Below are 20062 nucleotides of genomic sequence, written 5' to 3' on the forward strand. Positions count from 1 at the left end.
CAGTCAGAGACGTCCTTCTTCACAGCACAGCCAATTGCGCTGTACTGTGGAGCGGGGAGGAACGCCCCCTCCCTCTGCTCGCAGTACTTGTCCATAGACGAGCATTATCAGGGAGGGAGGGGGCGTTCCTCCCCGCTCCACAGTACAGCGCGATTGGCTGTGCTGTGAAGAAGGACGTCTCTGGCTGTCAGAAACGCCCTTCTGACCATAGAAGAGCTACGGTACCGGACTGTAAGCTCTTCACACCGGGCCCAGATCGGGAAAGCCGACAGTGCGCTGAACTCAGCGCACTGTCAGCTTTCCGGCAGTATATAGAACTGCCTGTGGGCAAAATGGTGAAAGGTCCTCTTTAACTGGAAGATTCAACAAATCATCATGGTCATGTCACTAGTAAAACCCCAGTACTAGTGGAGTGCATGTACTGACTGGCTGACTAGTAGCGCCTCTCTGCAGTATAGTGCAGTACTACATGTTCTATCTTTGCCTGTGCTTGTATGAGCTGCTCCTTCGGACACCATGTAAGAGAGGCTCCATGCTATTAGAGAAAGTGATTTACAGCTCCAACAGCTCTTTACGACTTTTATGTGTAAGGAGTTGCTGTATCAATATTAGTTATAATATGATTTTTTTATAACCTTATAAGGACGCAGGGTAATTTGGGTGTAAATGCTTGGCGACTTTTTCATATTTTCCATCTCCACCTTCTGAAATTCATAACTTTTTTTTTTTATTTCATATGACTATTTGAGGGCTTATTGCTTGTGTACTTTATTTTGGCATCATTTGGTGCATTTAATGTTTTGATTAGATTTTATTAATATTTTTGTGGGGTTTGTGTGAAAAAATGTCCAATTCTATCATTATTTTTTCATTTTGTTTTTACAGCATTCACTCTGCATTAAAAAAGAGATGACAATTTTGTCTGTTGGATCACTGCAATTAGGGTGATACCATATTTATATTGCTTATATTATGTCTTATGGCTTTTACTAGAGATGAGCGAACAGTGTTCTATCGAACTCATGTTCGATCGGATATTAGGCTGTTCGGCATGTTCGAATCGAATCGAACACCGCGTGGTAAAGTGCGCCATTACTCGATTCCCCTCCCACCTTCCCTGGCGCCTTTTTTGCTCCAATAACAGCGCAGGGTAGGTGGGACAGGAACTACGACACCGGTGACGTTGAAAAAAGTAGGCAAAACCCATTGGCTGCCGAAAACATGTGACCTCTAATTTAAAAGAACAGCGCCGCCCAGGTTCGCGTCATTCTGAGCTTGCAATTCACCGAGGACGGAGGTTTCCGTCCAGCTAGCTAGGGCTTAGATTCTGGGTAGGCAGGGACAGGCTAGGATAGGAAGGAGAAGACAACCAACAGCTCTTGTAAGAGCTAAATTCCAGGGAGAAGCTTGTCAGTGTAACGTGGCACTGACGGGCTCAATCGCCGCAACCCAGCTTTCCCAGGATCCTGAATGGAATACACTGTCAGTGTATTCCCGTATACCCGATATATACCCCGATACCCGTTCCAACGGTGTGCCCCCCCACCTTCACCCCAGAAATACCCTGCAAGTCCCCTAGCAATAGAATTGGGGCTATATACACCCACAATTTTTACTACTGGTATACAGTGCCATTGTCTGACTGGGAATTCAAAGAATATATTGGGAATACAAATACCCTCATTTCTCGCTACTGCCATATAGTGCCAGTTTCTGACTGGTAATTCAAAGAATATATTGGGGTTACGTGCACCCACAATTTTTACTACTGGTATACAGTGCCATTGTCTGACTGGGAATTCAAAGAATATATTGGGAATACAAATACCCTCATTTCTTGCTACTGCCATATAGTGCCAGTGTCTGACTGGGAATTCAAAGAATATATTGGGGTTACGTGCACCCACAATTTTTACTACTGGTATACAGTGCCATTGTCTGACTGGGAATTCAAAGAATATATTGGGAATACAAATACCCTCATTTCTTGCTACTGCCATATAGTGCCAGTGTCTGACTGGGAATTCAAAGAATATATTGGGGTTACGTGCACCCACAATTTTTACTACTGGTATACAGTGCCATTGTCTGACTGGGAATTCAAAGAGTATATTGGGAATACAAATACCCTCATTTCTTGCTACTGCCATATAGTGCCAGTTTCTGACTGGGAATTCAAAGAATATATTGGGGTTACGTGCACCCACAATTTTTACTACTGGTATACAGTGCCATTGTCTGACTGGGAATTCAAAGAATATATTGGGGTTATAAATACCCTCATTTCTTGCTACTGCCATATAGTGCCAGTTTCTGACTGGTAATTCAAAGAATATATTGGGGTTACGTGCACCCACAATTTTTACTACTGGTATACAGTGCCATTGTCTGACTGGGAATTCAAAGAGTATATTGGGAATACAAATACCCTCATTTCTTGCTACTGCCATATAGTGCCAGTTTCTGACTGGGAATTCAAAGAATATATTGGGGTTACGTGCACCCACAATTTTTACTACTGGTATACAGTGCCATTGTCTGACTGGGAATTCAAAGAATATATTGGGGTTATAAATACCCTCATTTCTTGCTACTGCCATATAGTGCCAGTTTCTGACTGGTAATTCAAAGAATATATTGGGGTTACGTGCACCCACAATTTTTACTACTGGTATACAGTGCCATTGTCTGACTGGGAATTCAAAGAGTATATTGGGAATACAAATACCCTCATTTCTTGCTACTGCCATATAGTGCCAGTTTCTGACTGGGAATTCAAAGAATATATTGGGGTTACGTGCACCCACAATTTTTACTACTGGTATACAGTGCTATTGTCTGACTGGGAATTCAAAGAATATATTGGGGTTATAAATACCCTCATTTCTTGCTACTGCCATATAGTGCCAGTTTCTGACTGGTAATTCAAAGAATATATTGGGGTTACGTGCACCCACAATTTTTACTACTGGTATACAGTGCCATTGTCTGACTGGGAATTCAAAGAGTATATTGGGAATACAAATACCCTCATTTCTTGCTACTGCCATATAGTGCCAGTTTCTGACTGGGAATTCAAAGAATATATTGGGGTTACGTGCACCCACAATTTTTACTACTGGTATACAGTGCCATTGTCTGACTGGGAATTCAAAGAGTATATTGGGAATACAAATACCCTCATTTCTTGCTACTGCCATATAGTGCCAGTTTCTGACTGGGAATTCAAAGAATATATTGGGGTTACGTGCACCCACAATTTTTACTACTGGTATACAGTGCCATTGTCTGACTGGGAATTCAAAGAATATATTGGGGTTATAAATACCCTCATTTCTTGCTACTGCCATATAGTGCCAGTTTCTGACTGGTAATTCAAAGAATATATTGGGGTTACGTGCACCCACAATTTTTACTACTGGTATACAGTGCCATTGTCTGACTGGGAATTCAAAGAGTATATTGGGAATACAAATACCCTCATTTCTTGCTACTGCCATATAGTGCCAGTTTCTGACTGGGAATTCAAAGAATATATTGGGGTTACGTGCACCCACAATTTTTACTACTGGTATACAGTGCCATTGTCTGACTGGGAATTCAAAGAATATATTGGGGTTATAAATACCCTCATTTCTTGCTACTGCCATATAGTGCCAGTTTCTGACTGGTAATTCAAAGAATATATTGGGGTTACGTGCACCCACAATTTTTACTACTGGTATACAGTGCCATTGTCTGACTGGGAATTCAAAGAGTATATTGGGAATACAAATACCCTCATTTCTTGCTACTGCCATATAGTGCCAGTTTCTGACTGGTAATTCAAAGAATATATTGGGGTTACGTGCACCCACAATTTTTACTACTGGTATACAGTGCCATTGTCTGACTGGGAATTCAAAGAGTATATTGGGAATACAAATACCCTCATTTCTTGCTACTGCCATATAGTGCCAGTGTCTGACTGGGAATTCAAAGAATATATTGGGGTTACGTGCACCCACAATTTTTACTACTGGTATACAGTGCCATTGTCTGACTGGGAATTCAAAGAGTATATTGGGAATACAAATACCCTCATTTCTTGCTACTGCCATATAGTGCCAGTTTCTGACTGGTAATTCAAAGAATATATTGGGGTTACGTGCACCCACAATTTTTACTACTGGTATACAGTGCCATTGTCTGACTGGGAATTCAAAGAGTATATTGGGAATACAAATACCCTCATTTCTTGCTACTGCCATATAGTGCCAGTTTCTGACTGGGAATTCAAAGAATATATTGGGGTTACGTGCACCCACAATTTTTACTACTGGTATACAGTGCCATTGTCTGACTGGGAATTCAAAGAATATATTGGGGTTATAAATACCCTCATTTCTTGCTACTGCCATATAGTGCCAGTTTCTGACTGGTAATTCAAAGAATATATTGGGGTTACGTGCACCCACAATTTTTACTACTGGTATACAGTGCCATTGTCTGACTGGGAATTCAAAGAGTATATTGGGAATACAAATACCCTCATTTCTTGCTACTGCCATATAGTGCCAGTTTCTGACTGGGAATTCAAAGAATATATTGGGGTTACGTGCACCCACAATTTTTACTACTGGTATACAGTGCCATTGTCTGACTGGGAATTCAAAGAATATATTGGGGTTATAAATACCCTCATTTCTTGCTACTGCCATATAGTGCCAGTTTCTGACTGGTAATTCAAAGAATATATTGGGGTTACGTGCACCCACAATTTTTACTACTGGTATACAGTGCCATTGTCTGACTGGGAATTCAAAGAGTATATTGGGAATACAAATACCCTCATTTCTTGCTACTGCCATATAGTGCCAGTTTCTGACTGGTAATTCAAAGAATATATTGGGGTTACGTGCACCCACAATTTTTACTACTGGTATACAGTGCCATTGTCTGACTGGGAATTCAAAGAGTATATTGGGAATACAAATACCCTCATTTCTTGCTACTGCCATATAGTGCCAGTGTCTGACTGGGAATTCAAAGAATATATTGGGGTTACGTGCACCCACAATTTTTACTACTGGTATACAGTGCCAATTTCTAACTAGGAATTCAAAATGCGCAAGGCTCCCGGAAAGGGACGTGGACGAGGCCGTGGGCGAGGTCGGGGGAATGGTTCTGGGGAGCAAGGTAGCAGTGAAGCCACAGGGCGTCCCGTGCCTACTCCTGTGGGGCAGCAAGCATTGCGCCACTCCACAGTGCCAGGGTTGCTTGCCACATTAACTAAACTGCAGGGTACAAACCTTAGTAGGCCCGAGAACCAGGAACAGGTCTTGCAATGGCTGTCAGAGAACGCTTACAGCACATTGTCCAGCAGCCAGTCAGACTCTGCCTCCTCTCCTCCTATTACCCAACAGTCTTGTCTTCCTTCCTCCCAAAATTCCGAAGCTTTACAGAACAATAACCCAAACTGTCCCTGCTCCCCAGAGCTGTTCTCCGCTCCTTTCATTGTCCCTCAACCTGCCTCTCCACGTCACGATTCCACGAACCTAACAGAGGAGCATCTGTGTCCAGATGCTCAAACACTAGAGTCTCCTCCATCTCCGTTCGATTTGGTGGTGGATGACCAGCAACCCACCCTCATCGACGATGATGTGACGCAGTTGCCGTCAGGGCATCCAGTTGACCGGCGCATTGTGCGGGAGGAGGAGATGAGACAGGAGTTGGAAGAGGAAGTGGTGGATGATGAGGACACTGACCCGACCTGGACAGGGGGGATGTCAAGCGGGGAAAGTAGTGTGGATGTTGAGGCAGGTGCAGCACCAAAAAGGGTAGCTAGAGGCAGAGGCAGAGGTCAGCAGCTTAGGCGAAGCCAGGCCACACCCGGAATCTCCCAAGATGTTCCAGTTCGTACCCAGCCCCGAAAAACTCCCACCTCGAGGGCACGTTTCTCGAAGGTGTGGAGTTTTTTCAAGGAATGCGCCGAGGACAGATATAGTGTTGTCTGCACAATTTGCCTCTCGAAATTGATTAGGGGCTCTGAGAAGAGCAACCTGTCCACCACTTCAATGCGCCGTCATTTGGAATCCAAGCACTGGAATCAGTGGCAGGCAGCAACGGCAGGACAAAGGCCGCCTGCCGTTCACGCCACTGCCACTGCCTCTGCCTCTGCCACTGCCACTGCTGACTGTGCTGGCGATGCACTCCAGAGGACGAGCCAGGACACCACTTCATCTGCCTCCGCCACTTTGTTGACTTCTACCTCATCCTCCCCTGGTCCTGTCTTATCTCCTTCTCCTGCACCATCAAAGGCACCATCAGGCGTTTCTTTACAACAACCCACCATCTCTCAGACATTGGAGCGGCGGCAGAAATACACTGCTAACCACCCACACGCGCAAGCCTTGAACGCCAACATCGCTAAACTGCTGGCCCAGGAGATGTTGGCGTTCCGGCTTGTTGAAACTCCCGCCTTCCTGGACCTGATGGCAACTGCGGCACCTCGCTATGCCGTCCCTAGCCGTCACTTCTTCTCCCGGTGTGCCGTCCCCGCCTTGCACCAGCACGTGTCACTCAACATCAGGCGGGCCCTTAGTTCCGCGCTTTGCACAAAGGTCCACTTGACCACCGACGCGTGGACAAGTGCATGCGGACAGGGACGCTACATTTCACTGACGGCACACTGGGTGAATGTAGTTGAGGCTGGGACTGCTTCCCAAACTGGCCCGGTGTACCTCGTCTCCCCGCCTAACATTCCTGGCAGGGACACGAGAAGAACACCCCCCTCCTCCTCCTCCTCTACCGCCTCCTCCTCCGCCACCGCCTCCTCCTCCGCCACCGCCTCCTCCTCCGCTGTTAGATTGACCCCAGCTACGAGTTGGAAACGTTGCAGCACTGGCGTTGGTAGACGTCAGCAGGCTGTGCTGAAGCTGATCAGCTTGGGGGACAGACAGCACACTGCCTCCGAGGTGAGGGATGCCCTCCTCGATGAGACGGCAATATGGTTTGAGCCGCTGCACCTGGGCCCAGGCATGGTCGTTTGTGATAACGGCCGGAACCTGGTAGCAGCTCTGGAGCTTGCCGGACTCCAACATGTTCCATGCCTGGCCCACGTCTTCAACCTAGTGGTGCAACGTTTCCTAAAGAGCTACCCCAATGTTCCAGAGCTACTGGTGAAAGTGCGGCGCATGTGCGCCCACTTTCGCAAGTCGACAGTAGCCGCTGCTAGCTTAAAATCTCTCCAGCAACGCCTGCATGTGCCACAACACCGGCTTTTGTGCGACGTCCCCACACGCTGGAACTCAACGTTTCAGATGTTGAATAGAGTGGTTGAGCAGCAGAGACCTTTGATGGAATACCAGCTACAAAACCCTAGGGTGCCACAAAGTCAGCTGCCTCAGTTTCACATCCATGAGTGGCCATGGATGAGAGACCTTTGTGACATCCTACGGGTCTTTGAGGAGTCCACAAGGAGGGTGAGCTCTGAGGATGCGATGGTGAGCCTTACAATCCCGCTCTTGTGTGTTCTGAGAGAATCCCTGATTGACATCAGGGATAACTCAGATCACACAGAGGAGTTAGGGATAGCATCCGATCCGTCACAGCTGGAGAGTAGGTCCACACATCTGTCCGCTTCACTGCGTTTAATGGAGGAGGAGGAGGAGGAGGAGGAGGAAGAAGAGTTGTCCGATGATGTGATGGTGATACAGGAGGCTTCCGGGCAACTTCGAATCGTCCCATTGTTGCAGCGCGGATGGGTAGACATGGAGGATGAGGAGGAAATGGAGATTGAACTTTCCGGTGGGGCCAGAGGAGTCATGCCAACTAACACTGTGGCAGACATGGCTGAGTTCATGTTGGGGTGCTTTACAACCGACAAGCGTATTGTCAAAATCATGGAGGACAACCAGTACTGGATCTTTGCTATCCTTGACCCCCGGTATAAAAACAACATCTCGTCTTTTATTCCGGTAGAGGGGAGGGCCAATCGCATCAATGCTTGCCACAGGCAATTGGTGCAGAATATGATGGAGATGTTTCCAGCATGTGACGTTGGCGGCAGGGAGGGCAGTTCCTCCAGTAGGCAACCAAGTTCTCACCGGTCCACACAAACGAGGGGCACACTGTCTAAGGTCTGGGACACCTTGATGGCACCCCCTCGCCAAAGTGCCGCCACGGAGGGTCCTAGTGTCACCAGGCGTGAGAAGTATAGGCGCATGTTGCGGGAATACCTTTCCGACCACAGCCCTGTCCTCTCCGACCCCTCTGCGCCCTACACGTATTGGGTGTCGAAGTTGGACCTGTGGCTTGAACTTGCCCTATATGCCTTGGAGGTGCTGTCCTGTCCTGCCGCCAGCGTCCTATCTGAGAGGGTGTTCAGTGCAGCCGGTGGCATCATCACTGACAAGCGCACCCGTCTGTCAGCTGAGAGTGCCGACCGGCTCACTTTGATAAAAATGAACCACCACTGGATAGAGCCTTCATTTTTGTGCCCACCTGTGTAAAGCACCCCAACATGAAACTCCATGTCTGTACTCAACCTCTCCAATTCCTCCGCATCCTCATACTCATCCACCATAAGCGTTGCACAATTCTGCTAATACTAGGCTCCCTCCAACATGATTTCCCCCAACTCTGCTGGTTAGAGGCTCCCTCCACCCTGATTTCCACCAACTCTGCTGGTTAGAGGCTCCCTCCACCCTGCTTTCCCACAACTCTGCTGGTTAGAGGCTCCTTCCACCATGAATTTGCCCAAACTGGGCTGTTTAGAGGCTCCCTCCACCATGAATTGGTCCAAACTGGGTTTTTTAGAGGCTCCCTCCACCATGAATTGGTCCAAACTGGGCTGGTTAGAGGCTCCCTCCACCATGAATTGGTCCAAACTGGGCTGGTTAGAGGCTCCCTCCACCATGAATTGGTCCAAACTGGGGTGGTTAGAGGCTCCCTCCACCATTAATTGGTCCAAACTGGGCAGGTTAGAGGCTCCCTCCACCATTAATTGGTCCAAACTGGGCTGGTTAGAGGCTCCCTCCACCATTAATTGGTCCAAACTGGGCTGGTTAGAGGCTCCCTCCACCATGAATTTGCCCAAACTGGGCTGTTTAGAGGCTCCCTCCACCATGAATTTGCCCAAACTGGGCTGGTTAGAGGCTCCCTCCACCATGAATTGGTCCAAACTGGGGTTTTTAGAGGCTCCCTCCACCATGAATTGGTCCAAACTTGGCTGTTTAGAGGCTCCCTCCACCATGAATTGGTCCAAACTGGGGTGGTTAGAGGCTCCCTCCACCATTAATTGGTCCAAACTGGGCTGGTTAGAGGCTCCCTCCACAATTAATTGGTCCAAACTGGGCTAATTAGAGGCTCCCTCCACCATGAATTGGTCCAAACTGGGTTTTTTAGAGGCTCCCTCCACCATGAATTTGCCCAAACTGGGCTGTTTAGAGGCTCCCTCCACCATGAATTTGCCCAAACTGGGCTGGTTAGAGGCTCCCTCCACCATGAATTGGTCCAAACTGGGGTTTTTAGAGGCTCCCTCCACCATGAATTGGTCCAAACTTGGCTGTTTAGAGGCTCCCTCCACCATGAATTGGTCCAAACTGGGGTGGTTAGAGGCTCCCTCCACCATTAATTGGTCCAAACTGGGCTGGTTAGAGGCTCCCTCCACCATTAATTGGTCCAAACTGGGCTGGTTAGAGGCTCCCTCCACCATGAATTTGCCCAAACTGGGCTGTTTAGAGGCTCCCTCCACCATGAATTTGCCCAAACTGGGCTGGTTAGAGGCTCCCTCCACCATGAATTGGTCCAAACTGGGGTTTTTAGAGGCTCCCTCCACCATGAATTGGTCCAAACTTGGCTGTTTAGAGGCTCCCTCCACCATGAATTGGTCCAAACTGGGGTTTTTAGAGGCTCCCTCCACCATTAATTGGTCCAAACTGGGCTGGTTAGAGGCTCCCTCCACCATTAATTGGTCCAAACTGGGCTGGTTAGAGGCTCCCTCTACCATGAATTTGCCCAAACTGGGCTGTTTAGAGGCTCCCTCCACCATGAATTTGCCCAAACTGGGCTGGTTAGAGGCTCCCTCCACCATGAATTGGTCCAAACTGGGGTTTTTAGAGGCTCCCTCCACCATGAATTGGTCCAAACTTGGCTGTTTAGAGGCTCCCTCCACCATGAATTGGTCCAAACTGGGGTGGTTAGAGGCTCCCTCCACCATTAATTGGTCCAAACTGGGCTGGTTAGAGGCTCCCTCCACAATTAATTGGTCCAAACTGGGCTAATTAGAGGCTCCCTCCACCATGAATTGGTCCAAACTGGGTTTTTTAGAGGCTCCCTCCACCATGAATTTGCCCAAACTGGGCTGTTTAGAGGCTCCCTCCACCATGAATTGGTCCAAACTGGGCTGGTTAGAGGCTCCCTCCACCATGAATTTCCCAAAACTTGGCTGTTTAGAGGCTCCCTCCACCATTAATTGGTCCAAACTGGGCTGGTTAGAGGCTCCCTCCACCATGAATTGGTCCAAACTGGGGTTTTTAGAGGCTCCCTCCACCATGAATTGGTCCAAACTTGGCTGTTTAGAGGCTCCCTCCACCATGAATTGGTCCAAACTGGGGTGGTTAGAGGCTCCCTCCACCATTAATTGGTCCAAACTGGGCTGGTTAGAGGCTCCCTCCACCATTAATTGGTCCAAACTGGGCTGGTTAGAGGCTCCCTCCACCATGAATTTGCCCAAACTGGGCTGTTTAGAGGCTCCCTCCACCATGAATTTGCCCAAACTGGGCTGGTTAGAGGCTCCCTCCACCATGAATTGGTCCAAACGGGTTTTTAGAGGCTCCCTTCACCATGAATTGGTCCAAACTTGGCTGTTTAGAGGCTCCCTCCACCATGAATTGGTCCAAACTGGGGTGGTTAGAGGCTCCCTCCACCATTAATTGGTCCAAACTGGGCTGGTTAGAGGCTCCCTCCACCATTAATTGGTCCAAACTGGGCTGGTTAGAGGCTCCCTCCACCATGAATTGGTCCAAACTGGGGTTTTTAGAGGCTCCCTCCACCATGAATTGGTCCAAACTTGGCTGTTTAGAGGCTCCCTCCACCATTAATTGGTCCAAACTGGGCTGGTTAGAGGCTCCCTCCACCATGAATTTGCCCAAACTGGGCTGTTTAGAGGCTCCCTCCACCATGAATTTGCCCAAACTGGGCTGGTTAGAGGCTCCCTCCACCATGAATTGGTCCAAACTGGGGTTTTTAGAGGCTCCCTCCACCATGAATTGGTCCAAACTTGGCTGTTTAGAGGCTCCCTCCACCATGAATTGGTCCAAACTGGGGTGGTTAGAGGCTCCCTCCACCATTAATTGGTCCAAACTGGGCTGGTTAGAGGCTCCCTCCACCATTAATTGGTCCAAACTGGGCTGGTTAGAGGCTCCCTCCACCATGAATTTGCCCAAACTGGGCTGTTTAGAGGCTCCCTCCACCATGAATTTGCCCAAACTGGGCTGGTTAGAGGCTCCCTCCACCATGAATTGGTCCAAACTGGGGTTTTTAGAGGCTCCCTCCACCATGAATTGGTCCAAACTTGGCTGTTTAGAGGCTCCCTCCACCATGAATTGGTCCAAACTGGGGTGGTTAGAGGCTCCCTCCACCATTAATTGGTCCAAACTGGGCTGGTTAGAGGCTCCCTCCACCATTAATTGGTCCAAACTGGGCTGGTTAGAGGCTCCCTCCACCATGAATTTGCCCAAACTGGGCTGTTTAGAGGCTCCCTCCACCATGAATTTGCCCAAACTGGGCTGGTTAGAGGCTCCCTCCACCATGAATTGGTCCAAACTGGGGTTTTTAGAGGCTCCCTCCACCATGAATTGGTCCAAACTTGGCTGTTTAGAGGCTCCCTCCACCATGAATTGGTCCAAACTGGGGTGGTTAGAGGCTCCCTCCACCATTAATTGGTCCAAACTGGGCTGGTTAGAGGCTCCCTCCACAATTAATTGGTCCAAACTGGGCTAATTAGAGGCTCCCTCCACCATGAATTGGTCCAAACTGGGTTTTTTAGAGGCTCCCTCCACCATGAATTTGCCCAAACTGGGCTGTTTAGAGGCTCCCTCCACCATGAATTGGTCCAAACTGGGCTGGTTAGAGGCTCCCTCCACCATGAATTTCCCAAAACTTGGCTGTTTAGAGGCTCCCTCCACCATTAATTGGTCCAAACTGGGCTGGTTAGAGGCTCCCTCCACCATGAATTGGTCCAAACTGGGGTTTTTAGAGGCTCCCTCCACCATGAATTGGTCCAAACTTGGCTGTTTAGAGGCTCCCTCCACCATGAATTGGTCCAAACTGGGGTGGTTAGAGGCTCCCTCCACCATTAATTGGTCCAAACTGGGCTGGTTAGAGGCTCCCTCCACCATTAATTGGTCCAAACTGGGCTGGTTAGAGGCTCCCTCCACCATGAATTTGCCCAAACTGGGCTGTTTAGAGGCTCCCTCCACCATGAATTTGCCCAAACTGGGCTGGTTAGAGGCTCCCTCCACCATGAATTGGTCCAAACGGGTTTTTAGAGGCTCCCTTCACCATGAATTGGTCCAAACTTGGCTGTTTAGAGGCTCCCTCCACCATGAATTGGTCCAAACTGGGGTGGTTAGAGGCTCCCTCCACCATTAATTGGTCCAAACTGGGCTGGTTAGAGGCTCCCTCCACCATTAATTGGTCCAAACTGGGCTGGTTAGAGGCTCCCTCCACCATGAATTGGTCCAAACTGGGGTTTTTAGAGGCTCCCTCCACCATGAATTGGTCCAAACTTGGCTGTTTAGAGGCTCCCTCCACCATTAATTGGTCCAAACTGGGCTGGTTAGAGGCTCCCTCCACCATGAATTGGTCCAAACTGGGTTTTTTAGAGGCTCCCTCCACCATGAATTTGCCCAAACTGGGCTGTTTAGAGGCTCCCTCCACCATGAATTGGTCCAAACTGGGTTTTTTAGAGGCTCCCTCCACCATGAATTGGTCCAAACTGGGCTGGTTAGAGGCTCCCTCCACCATGAATTGGTCCAAACTGGGGTGGTTAGAGGCTCCCTCCACCATTAATTGGTCCAAACTGGGCTGGTTAGAGGCTCCCTCCACCATTAATTGGTCCAAACTGGGCTGGTTAGAGGCTCCCTCCACCATGAATTTGCCCAAACTGGGCTGGTTAGAGGCTCCCTCCACCATGAATTGGTCCAAACTGGGGTTTTTAGAGGCTCCCTCCACCATGAATTGGTCCAAACTGGGGTTTTTAGAGTCTCCCTCCACCATGAATTGGTCCAAACTGGGGTTTTTAGAGGCTTCCTCCACCATGAATTTGCCCAAACTCTGCTGGTTAGAGGCTCAATCCACCCTGATTTTCAAAACAAATGTTGGTGCCAACCTCAACTTACTACAAGGGCCAAATTCACTGCTGGTGACAAGCTCTCCTCACTGCAAGTGCCAAATACACATGTTTCAAGGTGTTTTCCTACTGTCAGAGAGGTGGTATTGAGTGTGTAAAGTGTGTAGTTGTTAGGCTGTGATGTTGGGGTAATAGAGGGTCTTTGGTGTGTTAGATGCCCCCAGACATGCTTCCCCTGCTGTCCCAGTGTCATTCCAGAGGTGTTGGCATCATTTCCTGGGGTGTCATAGTGGACTTGGTGACCCTCCAGACACGGATTTGGGTTTCCCCCTTAACGAGTATCTGTTCCCCATAGACTATAATGGGGTTCGAAACCCGTTCGAACACACGAACATTGAGCGGCTGTTCGAATCGAATTTCGAACCTCGAACATTTTAGTGTTCGCTCATCTCTAGCTTTTACCAAATAAAATTTCAATTTTCAAAAGTGAACCATTTGTCTCGGGTCACTGTATTCTAACACCTAGTACTTCTTTTACGGTTTAGTTGATGGTGATATGTCAAGGCTCTTGATTTGCAGGGCATGTTGTAGTTTTTTTTATTGGTAAAAATTTTTGGTATGTATGATTATACAATCACTTTTTATTGCTATTTTTGGTGGGGAGACAAGGTGACGAAAATTCATTCATTTGTGCATTACTCTAGGCGTCTGTGAACTTCCGTTACCTTGGTTCCTGTTTCATGGCCATGTCCAGGCAGATTTTGTCACGTCATTTCCAATAAGTAAAGTTCTGTCAGCACATTTTTACTTCCGCTGCTAAACATTTTAACTCTATATTTATATACTTACAGGGGCACAGAAGGAAAAACTGGAAAGTAAGGAAATTTGTCCTTAGAGAAGACCCTGCCTACCTGCACTACTATGACCCAGCATCAGTAAGATAATTTTGTTTTGTTTCATATTTTAATTTTTTATTCAGTGATTAATCTAATATTCCAATGAGTAAAAAAAACATGCCTCAAAACATCTGCATTCTCAGTTAGTCCAAGAGCACCTACAAACAATACTAGAAATGCCCGTTTTGTGGTATATTTTCATAGGGTCAAACCCTTGTGTGAAGTTTTGAGGTATGTAAAATGAAATTGTAAAATACAAAGCAAAATACATACCAATATTGTATAACATAATGCATGCTTAATAGATATCACCATCCAAAATCTAAACTCTAGCTTGGGGTGGACTAAATTTCGATCCTTTACCAGTATTGGTTTGGGTGCCTTTGGTTCACCAATAAAATTCACTAGGAGTCAACTGTACAACTACATGCAAATATTATCTGGCACAGTTTTTTCAGTAGTACCTCATTTCCTAATCCTTACCTTTGACCATTTCTGTCCATGGGGCTTTTTCAGTAACTTGCTGACTGCATGGGCTTTAAACTCCTGCTTTAAACTAGGGCCCTCCTATCTCTCAACATTGGGGATTGGGGAACCAAAAGCGATGTTGAGAGGAGGGTCCAGAGTGGAATAATACAGAACGGACTCTTTACCTACATGTCATCTCACCAACCTGGCTCAGGAGCCCACTCCCTGTTGGCCTGTTCAAGTCTGTCTGCTACCTCACAAACTTTTAGGTCCTAATGTACATATTTATTTTTGCAGGGGGATGAAGACCCATTGGGATCTATACATTTGCGAGGGTGTGTTGTGACTGCTGTAGAAGAAGGTAACTGGTTCCTGAGGACTTAAGTGAGGCACAAGAGATCAGTATATAAATTAGATAAATTACTAAATATGCCCCAGTGAGCCATGGACTATGCTGTGATCTATACAAAAAGTATTCAAGTGAATCTGTCACATTGAAAATGCTATCTAACCTGTGGGACTTGTGTTATATAGAAAGATTAGCTCAGGGCTGTTTAAACAAATTGATGGGACGCTTCCCTCATTGCCTAGGCATACTCCCAATTTTCAGAAGACACTATGAGGGGCAGCACTACCAATTTTTTTATGGTACGCCATGCCCCTAAACTAGCCCATATACACTTTGATCCTGCCTATTCCTATCAAGTACCTTTGATCTCCCAAGCAGTAAAAGCACCTTTGTGTAACATGTGGTGATAATGCCTCCTCAGTTCTCCCACCACAGTATAATGCTCATGTTGTGTCTCCATACATTATAATGCCCCATTAGCGGCTTCATAGCATGATGGCCAATTAGTGCTCACCAAGTATAATTCCCTCATAGTGACCTCATCACAGTATAATGCCCCCCTTGGTGGTTCACAAACAACTTGAAACATTTCAGCAAACTTTAACTTGACACTTTTGTTGTGAACTATTAGGGTGCATTCACACTACGGAACGCCAGCGTGTATCACAGCCGTACACACCGGAGTTACAGCAGGGCTGCCGGACACTTTCCCTTCATTTATATGGGAGCCGGCATGCGAGCGCTCCCCATAGAAATGAATGGACTGCTTTTTTCCATTCATTTCTATGGGGAGTGCTCGCATGCCGGCTCCCATAGAAATGAATGGGAAGTGTCCGGCAGCCCTGCTGTAACGCCGGTGTGTACGGCTGTGATACACGCTGGCGTTCCGTAGTGTGAATGCACCCTTACTCTTGCAGGGCCACATCTGCCATGAGGCTTCATGCGGCAGATTACCGCATCCCTGAGGTAATGGTACTGAGAGTATTTGTTGGGCTTCAGACCCTGGAGTATAATTATGCGGCCTAGGGGAGGTGATTAAACATGACAAACAGTGTTACTCTCCTCCCCTGTATACTGGGGGAAGGAATGCTAGTGGTAACATTATAAATAAATACATACATACATAAATAAATTAATATGGACATAACATGATAAGTAGCCTGTGCTAGGAGTAACACCGGATCCAGGAGAGGTGAGTTAGTAACAGTGTTTATTATGTTTCTTCACCTCTCGAGTCTCTGATTATTATACTCCAGGGTCTGAAAAGACCCCAGAGTATAATAATGGTGGTAGTTGTTGGGGTTCACGGGCCCACTCCTGCTCTCAGCCGCTTCTGCTCCCCATTTCTGTGTCCTATAGTAGAAGGGGAAGCGTGGGGCAGCCATGAACAGATTTGGGGATAGGTAGGGAAATAGGCCGTTACCTGCTAGGGATACTGGAGCAGGTAGCGGCCCATTGAAAAATAAAAACAAAAGGTATCCTCACTCATCTACCTGCGATCCCTTGATGGAGCTCCTACCGCCGCCTCCACTTCTTCACCTGCGCATAAGATATCTGCGTCTCAGCACAGGAGGCATGATGACGTCTAAGCCAGCCCAGGACAGGTCCACTGAGTTTTGTTTTCAGAGTGGCCTGTCATGGGCTAGTTTAGGGTTAAAAAAAAAAAAAGGTAAAATTGCTGCCTTTTCCTGGCTGTGGCCAGGCTGAATTCCAAGTGGTGGGAAAAAAAAGGATCCTCAAGCCCAGGGAAGGTGCAGACAGACAACCAAAACGTACCCCCACCCCCCCATGCGACACCCAGCACTGCACCCCAAACCCTGCCCACCCTACCCACCATCAATCTAGTATTTATCTATCCTACGGATAGGGGATAAATACTAGAAAAAGAACTGTGTCATTAACCCCTTCCTGCCAACAGCATTTTTTGATTTTCGTTTTTGACTCCCCCCTTCCAAACCCCATAACTTTTTTTTATTTCTCCACTCTCAGAGCCATATGAGGTTATATTTGCAGGACAAATTTTTCTTCATGGTGCCGCCATTGTTTATTCTGTACAATACACTGGGAAGCTGGAAAAAAAAAATTCAGAATGCGGGGGATTTGAAGAAAAAGTGCATTCGTGCGATTCTCTTACGGGATTTGTTTTTACGGCGTTCACTGTGCAACCAAAATGACCTGTCACCTGTATTCTATGTTTCGGTACGATTATGGAAATACCAAATTTATATGGTTTTAATTACATTTTAACCCCTTAACAAAAATCCAAAACTGTGCAAAATTTTATTTTATTTAAAGTTGCCATATTCTGGCACCCGTAACTATTTTATTCTTCCGTGTACAGGGATGCATAAGGTGTCTTTTTTTTCGGGGCCGAGTGTACTTTATAGTTCTACCATTTTGGGAAATTTTGCTTTGATCATTTTTTTTATTCATATTTTTATCAAAAGCAAAACAGTGAAAAAATGGCGGTTTGGCACTTTTGACAATTGTTTCCACGCTACAGCGTTTACCGTACAGGAAAAATATTTTTATAGATTTGTAGAGCGGGCGTTCTCAGACACAGAGTGACCTAATGTGAAGGTGTCTCACAGTATTTAACTACATTATTTTTATGTGTTCTAGGGAAAGGGGGGGGGATTGATTTGAATTTAATACTTTTTAATTTTTTTGCATTTATTAGACCCCCTAGGAGTCTTGAACCCCAGAGGATCTGATCACTAATGCAATGCATTACAATGCTAATGCATTGCAATACATTGTAAAAAATTGCAGGCTGCATAGAGCCGCCTGCAAAGGAAAATCACTGCAGACAGGCCTTTACAAGGCTCCCAGGTGTCATGCCAATGTGACGTCGGCCCCAGAGCTTGTTCCAGGCACCGACGATCACAGGCAAAATGACAGCGCCTCAGTCAACTTTGACCAAGGAGCTGCAGGTGTTAATGCCCCCGATCGGTCCGGGCACCGACTAGGGGCATTAGCACTGGGTGTCTACTGTGTAAAACAGTAGACACCCGGCAGCTATGGCGGCCGCATGACTCCTGGGTGACCGCCATAGTTAAATACCCTGTCTTGGACTGGCTTAGGTCAGTCGAAATGTCGCCCCTCCTGATAGTGCCACCTGAGGCGGCTGCCTCACCCCTCCTCATTAGAGGTGCAGTACTGGGCCACGATACTGTGTGGAGGGGCTAGTGTCATACATTATATGGTGTGAAGGGGCCACTATGGGACATTATACTGTGTGCACTATATGACATTATTCACACAGGGGCTGGAATAGGTGTAACATAAAAAAACAAAACAAAAACAACACAAAACATACTCACTTGTCCCTGGCGCTCTGATGTCCACTGCATAAAAACTGTGAAGGCAACCAGGATGGGGACATTATACTGTAGTGGCACCGGGAGAAGCACTTTATACTGTGGAAGCAACTGGAGGGGGAACATTACACAGTGAGGGACATTCTACTGTGAGGGCAACATTATAATATAATTTTTGGGGGACCAATGGGGTAGGAGAGATTAATATCTGTGGGGGGGGGGGGTGTCACTGGGAAGGAGAACAGGTTAATGAGTGATGCCCCTGCAGGAGCAATATACTGTGTGAGGGCCACTGAAGGGGCATTATTTGTGTTGGTCATGCATGTCTAAGTGGTGGTGATAGGGGGACGTACTTCTTTTGCACAACTCTATCCATCAACGTGTTTAAACGGCTCTGGCAGCAATCAGACTCACGTTAAAGACTGTTATGTCTGATATAATGCATCACACAAGCTGCTATTTTAGGTAACATTTCATTTGTCTTGCAATTACTTTTTTCAGCGAAGAGACAAGAAATTGAAGGAAATCTTTTTGAAATCATCACCGCTTCTGAAGTTCATTACTTCTTGCAGGCTGCATCAGCAGAGGAGAGAAAAGAGTGGATTAAAGCTATTCAGGCTGTCTCTAAAATCGGAAAGTAAAACCATACAACTAAACACGGAGACCACATACTCTATTTAACTACTAGATAGAAACTCACTGTGTAGCTTTACAATTGTGAAGATGCTGTATCCATTATGAGGGCAAAAAGGAAAGGGGTAGTAAATGAACAAGAAATGTATTTCAAATAGTTAAAAAAAAAAAAACACAACGTAAAAGTACAAGTTGTAATAGAAGCTTTCAGTTTTTGTTAATGCACCTAGAAAAAAAAAAACAAACATAATAAATTTTCTGTAAATGCTGATCATGTGGTTTTTACTTGTATACGGTGTGGGAAAGTTAGCACAGTAGAAGCAGTGGAGCAGACCCAAACAGTCAAGACAGGGACACAAATTATGCAGCAAACTGGTTTATTTAGAGAGAGAAAAAAAGGAAAATAAATAAACCTTGACTTCAGGCACAAAATGAGCAAAACAAAATACAGCCTTAAATTTGGAAAAAACAAATTCAAAATCTGCTCGTCTGAGCAACTAACTAAACAGAACTGATAACCTAACTATACTTGTAGCTTACTTCCAGCCACACAAACAAAACAAGCACAATATTGTCTCACTGGACTCAGGGTTACAGGGCAGAACCATACACCGCCTTTCACCTTATTTCTTTTTTTCTTATGGTAGAGTTGGAAGGGACCTCAAGGGCCATCGGGTCCAACCCCCTGCGAGTGCAGGTTTTTCTAAATCATCCCAGCTATATGTTTATCCAGATTCCGCTTGAAGATTTCCATTGATGGAGCGCCCACCACCTCCCGTGGCAGCCTATTCCTGATATATCTGATATACACCTGATATATCTGCACTTGAATACATAATCTGCAACCTTTTTCTGGCCCAGTAATGAGCCCTGGCCTGAGGCCTACTCCAGATACACCCTGTACCACACATATGTAAGAAACCTGGGACTCAAATATTGACTACAAACACACACAAAAAAAGTTTATATACACGTGTAAAACACAGCAAACACAAAAATGTCCCAACATTCCCAATTGTACCAAAGAGGTATTCAATAGAAGAGGTGTATGCCACGCTGG

At 46.6% G+C, this 20062-nt stretch overlaps 1 protein-coding gene across 1 annotated transcript in view; it reads left to right on the forward strand.

Annotated features, from left to right (window-relative positions):
• The window catches only part of PLEK (pleckstrin), a 72012-nt gene extending 52879 nt beyond the window's left edge, over positions 1 to 19133 (forward strand). The window contains exons 7-9 of the mRNA XM_075261938.1: positions 14188 to 14271; positions 14998 to 15061; positions 18871 to 19133. Coding sequence (XP_075118039.1) covers positions 14188 to 14271; positions 14998 to 15061; positions 18871 to 19010 — 288 coding nt within the window. The 3' untranslated portion in view covers positions 19011 to 19133. The remainder of the gene's footprint in view (positions 1 to 14187; positions 14272 to 14997; positions 15062 to 18870) is intronic.
• The last annotated feature ends 929 nt before the right edge of the window (positions 19134 to 20062 follow it).

Source organism: Leptodactylus fuscus, unplaced genomic scaffold (genome assembly GCF_031893055.1).
Source record: "Leptodactylus fuscus isolate aLepFus1 unplaced genomic scaffold, aLepFus1.hap2 HAP2_SCAFFOLD_66, whole genome shotgun sequence".
NCBI classification, from domain to species: domain Eukaryota; kingdom Metazoa; phylum Chordata; class Amphibia; order Anura; family Leptodactylidae; genus Leptodactylus; species Leptodactylus fuscus.